Source organism: Salvia splendens, chromosome 2 (genome assembly GCF_004379255.2).
Source record: "Salvia splendens isolate huo1 chromosome 2, SspV2, whole genome shotgun sequence".
Lineage (NCBI taxonomy): Eukaryota > Viridiplantae > Streptophyta > Magnoliopsida > Lamiales > Lamiaceae > Salvia > Salvia splendens.
Genome location: NC_056033.1, coordinates 3,066,105 through 3,073,429, shown reverse-complemented (window position 1 = coordinate 3,073,429; position 7,325 = coordinate 3,066,105). Strand labels below are relative to the sequence as shown.

The following is a 7,325-nucleotide window of genomic DNA, read 5'->3' as shown; positions in this document are numbered from 1 at the left end:
CTAATTTCCACACCGGTATTTACTAATACTAAATTTACTATAATGGTTAAACTTATGTATTTATTGATAATTTTCATGGTTTATGTGCAAAATCAAAATACAATATAAATTCATATGTTTACGCGCCAATCTTCAAACGCAAATCCAAAGATCACAACATAAGACATAAATATATATTTCAATAATGAATATTTGAGTTATTATATATAATTATCAATTTGTCATCTCATTTTATATTCGAAGTTATATGATGAAATTCTTAAGTAATGTGGACTCCACGAGTCCATTTTAACCTTAAGCCCAACACGCTTCTGTGAAGTGACATAATTGCCCTCGCATTTATTAATTTAAATATACTGAAATCAACCGTGTACATCAAATTTGTAAGACACGCATATTAAAATCTCTATTTCGCCACAAATTAAATTTCGATTTTGATGCTACTACCTAAATGCCCATTTTCGTAATAAGACCTTTCAAAGCTTGTGGGCTGTGATGTCTACTTCTTTATAATTGTCATCCAAAATGGATTTTGACTACCATTAATTGATGGTTTCTATTAAATTAAAATATAATCCTAATATAGAGTGGGAAAAAGTTCAATAATTATTGTATTGCAGATAATTTTTTTCTTGTTGCGACCAATTACTATAATCAAATTTATAAAATACATAAAAGTCAGAGAGAGACTATTTAATTCATTCATTTCCGCCCTTAACTCTTTAAAGACATATATAAAACAATAAATCTTGCCTTTGATTATTACTCCATGTAATTTAGATTTTTAATAATCAAATAAGTTTGAAATTAGATTAATCATGGAGAACTCTATTGTACGATTATTAGTGTAAATAATTTAAGCCATTCTTGACTTTATAGTACGCGCAATAATATATACTCATATTGACTATATTATCTATCCATATTGATAATTGAATTAAAGTGAACATGCTCTTCCATAGTACCTTCTAGGCCTAGAAAATTATCAACCGTTACTAGAGAACATAGAAATATCCTTTACATATTTATTGTATTTATCAATATAACATGTGAATAATAATGAACTTATATAGGTTTATTCCACCTTCGATTTTGACTCGATAATTCCTCTAATATCACATATGCATATTAATTTGTAATCAACACAAACTTTGAAAAGTAGAAAAACCATTGCCACACTATCACTTTTAATAAAATTATACTTTAAAAATTATACTACCAGTTTTATTCCGTTCCAACATACTTCTAATAACGTTTAAATTTCCCAAACCAAGGCAAAACCAAACGCACTTTTAAATAAATTAACTTCCCACATGTATTTCGCCATTAATTCAGTATCAATACTTATTTTTAGATGTCCTAGATAGGGAAAGTCAAAACACAAAATAATGCGTAATGTGAGTATAGTACTAATAAAGACAAATTCATGTCACACAAAATATAATTATATACTACTATAAAGCATTTATGTACGGATTTAGATGGGGTTGTGCAAGGTCGACCTCAAATCTGCCTCCGCCACAATTTCCTTTTTTGTTGTGCGATTTTCGTATTCATGGAAACGATAATTTCCTGATACAAATAGCTACAACAAGAAAAAAAAAAGTTAAAAACTTCATAGCCATAACAACGGTAGATGACGCTCGCGAGTCGGTAACCTTCTCCGATCCACGAATTTCGTTTTCTGAATAGAGAGAAGGAATATTACTCCCCCTCATAGTCCTAAATTCCAAACTAGTGACTTCCCCTTGTTCTCTTTTCCCTCTCAAAATGTTTGTTCGTGGCATTTTAATAGTTATAAAATTCAAGTGGTGTAAAAAGCATACCCCCCACCCTACCCCCCTAGCTCACACACACAAGATCTCCACAGCACCTTTTCCACACTACAAATTGCCCCCCATCCCCTCACTTATCCCTCGTCCAATCCTCTCTTCTCTCATCTCTCTCAAAACTCAAACTTCACCATAAAATTTCAAGAAACTCATCACCATCAAAAACTCAACTCTCTCACCAAAACCAAGTCAATCAACACCATGTCCACTATAGTGTATCAGCAGAATCAGGCCTCCATCTACGAGCCTCACCTCGCCGAGACCACCCTAAAGCTGAGAGTCGCGCCGCCGCCGCCGCCCCCAACAAACCCCGAGGTCGGAGGCTGGGGATTTCTCCAAAACAACTCTCAAGAATCATCAACCATGATCAGCAAAGACTTCCCCTACTCACACCCTTTATCCAAGAATTCCAAATTGAGCCCTAAATCCCTACAATTATGCACCGAGAATTTGGGGAGCGAATCCGGCTCCGACACCTTCTCCGACTGCAGCAGCATTTTCTCCGCCTCCCCGCCTCTCAGCCCCACCTCCGACGATCGCCGCGCCGCCAGAATTCCGCCGTCGACGGATAAATACTGCCGGAAAATCAATAATTTCCCGCCGCCGCTCACGACAATGAGCGGCGCGAGCTCGCTGCAGGTGCGCCGCCGCAGCGACGGCGGCCGCCTGATCATAGACGCGGTGGAGGGCCCCTTCAGGAACTCCTACCTCCACGCCGAGAGGAGCGGCGGCAGCCTCAAGCTCTCCTTCGCCGCCGCTGCCCGCAGCGGCGCCGACGAAGCGGAGGAGGAATACGGTACGGTGGAGGCGGCGGAGACGGAGGAGGGGGAAATTGAGGAGAACGGAAATGGATTTGAATCGGAATTGGATGTGGAAATGAATGTGTTGGAGAGAATTCAGAGATTTAGAAGGTGCAACAGCCATGGAAGCAACGGATTGTGCAGTAACTGGAAACCTTCAACTCTTTGGGTGGCAACTTCTTAATTAAATACTAATTTTTTTTACTAAGATTTTTTTGGATCTAATAGATTTTAATTTTGTTAGATCTTTTTCTTGGGGGTGGTTTGAGTTTTTTTTTTCAATTAATTATTTTCTTGATTTTGGGTGGATTGGAATTATGGGGTGTGGTTTGGCAATCATTTGGTATGATTGGACGTTGGAGTTTGAACATGATCTTGCATGTTTTTACCACCCTATCTACCTAAAATCCCTCGACAATTAATGTGATATTATTCCTGATTTTCGAATTACATTTTTCATTTTAACGGATTACATTCAGAAGAAATTGAATCAATTGAAAAAAGATGTCATTAAAATCGAAATGGAATTAAAGGAGATGTCACTTTCATGACTACGGAGTACAAAAAAGAGGTTGACCTCAATACTTATAAGCATTATATTCGAATAATTAAATGTGTGAACATTGTTTAATTTATTGCAATGAGTTCCAAAAGCATTTCCATATATATAATGTGTGTGTGGTTCCCACCAACATAAACTCAGCGACACACAAATACATACCTTAATTAAGGTGTATATAGAAGGGTTAAATACCTAATATTTAACCTTAGCTCAATTGTGTAAATTTATTGTTTGTTAGTCAAAATAAACTAAAAGTTCATCCCGTGACAAAAATTTGGCTCATGTTAACTTCAGTCCGCTACTACAATGTCAAGTTTTCATATCTATGCTTCTTATAACTTGAAAATTAATTCTACCTTCTTAAACAAAAGATAGTTTTAATAGGAGACAAAGAAATGATTTTAATACAAAATTGAAAATGTAAGAAATAGATAAAAAGAAAATAACGAATGAAGTAATGTTAACGAAAAATATGACTCACCTCATCAGAGAGTACTCCTTCAGTCCACCAAATGTTATCCACCTTTATTCTTTTAGTCCATCCACAAAGACTGTCCACTTTGTTTTTTTTTCTATTTTTGGTAAGTGAACCTCTTTTTTCCACTAACGCATTACACTTGAACTCTATTACTCCTTTCATTTCATAGTAGTAGAGTCATTTTTTTTGTTTCGGGACGTTCCATCACAATAGAGTCATTTCATTATTTAGCAAAAAGTAACACTTTTTCTCTCATTTACTTTATTCTCTCTACTTTTCTCTTTTTCCTATTTTATTATCTCTCTTCACTTAATATATTTAATATCTCTTTCTTAATCTTCGTGCCGAAAAGAAATGACTCAATTACTATGAAACGGAGGGAGTATAAAACTACATTTTTTTAATTATCTTTTCTTCACACTTCTTAAAATTTGCATCGAGTTAAAGGTGGACAATATTTGATGGGGAGTGAGTAAAACATACCATTAATAAATAAAGGTAGTACTACTTATTTTGATGGAGGAAATAAAATTAAAAAATATTCTACATCAGTAACAATGTAACATAAAAAAATATGCACTAAGAAGAAGGAAAGATAAAAAATATAACCAACGAAAGAATTGAAAAGGTGCAATTATATCAGTATAGATTGGAAGAATTAAAGGTGACGCAAATAAATGGATCTTGATTAACATAGTAGGGTCGGGGAATATTCGGTTGCTGGTGTCACGCCTTAGCAAAGTCAAAATTGGTATGTTTGTGTGGCTTTAAAACCCAATTAAAGTCCATCACGCCAAATTTCCCAGTTCCTAAAAACTAAAATTTAAATAGGAGTATGATTTTAACTAACAATTGATAACTAAAAAATAGCTACAAAAACTAATAATTAAAATAAGTTACTACATTTTATAAGAAATTAACCAATATTTTTCTGATATATTAAAAAAAGCAAGCAAGTTTTTAATTATTAGTTTTTAAGGTGGTAAAAATATTTTTTTAACAACTATTGGTTAACAATATGAATCTATTGTCAACAACTTTTACCACATTTTTTTAACCAATATTTTTTTTTTCGTTTTTTTTTTTTTACTGATAACGGATTGCAATATGAATTAAGCAAAAATGGTAAAAGTTGTTGACTCCCTTAATGCTGATTTTATTTTATTTGAAATGATAGAAAATTCTTGAAAAATAATCGGAAAATGTAGTATATACTTTGTGTTTAACCTTGAAATTGGTCGACAAATCAAATACTTAAGTCTCAAACTATAAATATAACGTAACTTCTAACTATTACGAATCAAGCCGTTAAATTTTTTATAAAACCATAGTAGTATATGTAGGTAGATACTATTCAAATGAGACCATCTATTGATAACACTCATTTAACGTGGCTGAAATTTGAGTGTGACAACAACTTTATCACAAATACACTTAATCAAGCCAAATAGTGAAACATCCCCAAATCTGATCCTTAACATTTGGAACTTTATTTATTTTATTTTTGTCGGAAAAATAGTCAATTTAGAAATCATACTCGTAGCAAAATGTGCTGAAATAGTCACCTTTTTCTAGACATTTTGTCCTTAATTAAGCTAATTAAGTCTGCATCACAACTTTTTTGTCTTTACTTAATATATTCTATATTGGCGGGGCATGATTTCATGCCCAACTCAATTAAAATCCACCATTTATCTCATTTTCAATTTCAGATCAACTATTTATATCATTTTCAATTCGAACAAGTAATATGCTACACACCATTTGTTAGCACTTGCCGTAAATGGTCGCCGGCAGGTATTAATTTTGAATTTCCATTTTATTTTTCATATGCATCTCATACACTATTGTCAAATTATCAAAATTATTAAATTTAACAGCAATTGTCGATAAATAATTAAATTGGTTTGACTGATTAATGAAAGTGGCAATTAATTCCGGAAGTGGGGAGTTTAATTACCCTAATTAAGAAGTGTGGTGAAACATAAGTAATGATGCATGATATAGTTTCATGCGTTGTAGGGCCATTTTAGAGTTAAAGAAATGAAATTTGTCAAATTGTGTAAAATGTTTATTGGAGACAAAATAATCTTCCGAGATTCTTGTTATGTCCTAAAAATGGGTGGAAGCCGCCTACCTCACTTAGATTGGAATCCACATAATTGTAGAAATATTAGAATTATAGTAGACTTTAAGCATAAGTCACAATCATGCTTAACTAGTACTCCTAGTTTAGTTAACCGACAAGTGATGTCACTAAGCCTATATAGTTAATTATTTTGATAAATTATACTCCAATGAATCCCAACTATTTTGGGTCTGTTGCAATTAAGAAGTCGAAGTCTCGGCTTTTATTATCTCTGGTACGTGGATAATGTATCTGTTGCAATTATAGATGCATGTTGTTATTGGGAATTATTGCTATTTGATGGGGTGCGTACTAAACAAGCCCAACAGCAATGACGGCCCATCAGCCCAAAGCCCAAGGAAGAGTATCAGTTCGGCATTACCAAAGAGTTCGGCCCCAGCCTACAGCTCGGTAAAAGCCGACCAATCAGTTCGGCATTACCAAAGAGTTCGGCCCCAGCCTACAGCTCGGTAAAAGCCGACCAATCAAGCTCTACTCTCAGATCGGCAAAAGCTGCTCGGCAATAGTTCAACAGTTCGGTCTCAGTATTCGACCGAACTGGGAGATAGTGGACCCATGCAGGATCTCATGACCACTACACGATCTATTTAGTGGTGTCAAATCATGCAGGATCTCATGCGGGATAAGCGGACCAAACAAAGAGGTAGTGGACCCATGCAGGATCTCCATGACCTCCACGACATCCACAACCATCATTAGTGGTGATGCAAGCCACGATCTTAGTTCAATGTATAAATAGAACTTAGATCAGATAGAAAAGGGTTAAGCTCTCTAGAGATAAAATATCATATAGCAAGTCTGTATTGTAAGCTGTAGAAAACAGATCAAGCAATACAACTCTGCCCTCTTTTCTTCCCGTGGACGTAGATTTACCTTAGTAAATCGAACCACGTAAATCTCTGTGTCGTAGTCTTTATTCTCTACCAGCATTTACTACCATCAGAAATTCGCAGAACCATCACTGGCGCCGTCTGTGGGAAACAGAGAACCAAATCTGTGATAAAAGCGAGTTTTTGATCCTCTTACACAAAAAAAAAAAATGCATACCAGATCACATAACACCCGTGCCTCCGTCTGTGATAACCATGAGGAAGCTAGTCCAGCAGCCCATAGGCCTGGAAAGCAGCCTCGTGAGAAATCTACTTCCAGTTCTCACGGAGAAGGAACAAGCCGCTCAAAGACTCATCGCACCGAGTCTTCCCAGCAGCCCGATTTGAACGAGGCTGTCAAGCTGTTCTTGGCTGAGAAGCAGGATGAGTTCTTAGCCTTCCTGCAAAAGAGCAAGAGCCGAAGACGAAAACGGTGGATTCTCCTTCCTCATCCAGACATGAAAGTCACTACCGCAGTAGTGCCGTGTCTTCCAGGAAGAAGAATCCTCAACCCCGACATGTTCCTGTTCCTCCTCGGTACCGGAATCACAGGAGAACTCCATCTCCTCCATACCAAAGAGATGTCGGGTTCGCCATGTACGGAGCATTGAAGACTCCGTTCTCGGACGATATCA

General features: G+C 35.8%; 1 protein-coding gene across 1 annotated transcript; it reads left to right on the top strand.

Moving 5' to 3' along the window:
* The first annotated feature begins 1,875 nt into the window (after nt 1-1,875).
* Nucleotides 1,876-3,082, top strand: LOC121761496 (protein FANTASTIC FOUR 3-like). Its single transcript, XM_042157141.1, has one exon. It carries the CDS (start codon nt 2,034-2,036, stop codon nt 2,814-2,816), a length of 783 nt encoding a protein of 260 aa, XP_042013075.1. The 5' UTR covers nt 1,876-2,033; the 3' UTR covers nt 2,817-3,082.
* Nucleotides 3,083-7,325: the final 4,243 nt, after the last annotated feature.

Bases quoted from the DNA above. Each gene is read 5' to 3' on its own strand.
- LOC121761496 (XM_042157141.1), top strand. From the start codon at position 2,034: ATGTCCACTATAGTGTATCAGCAGAATCAGGCCTCCATCTACGAGCCT.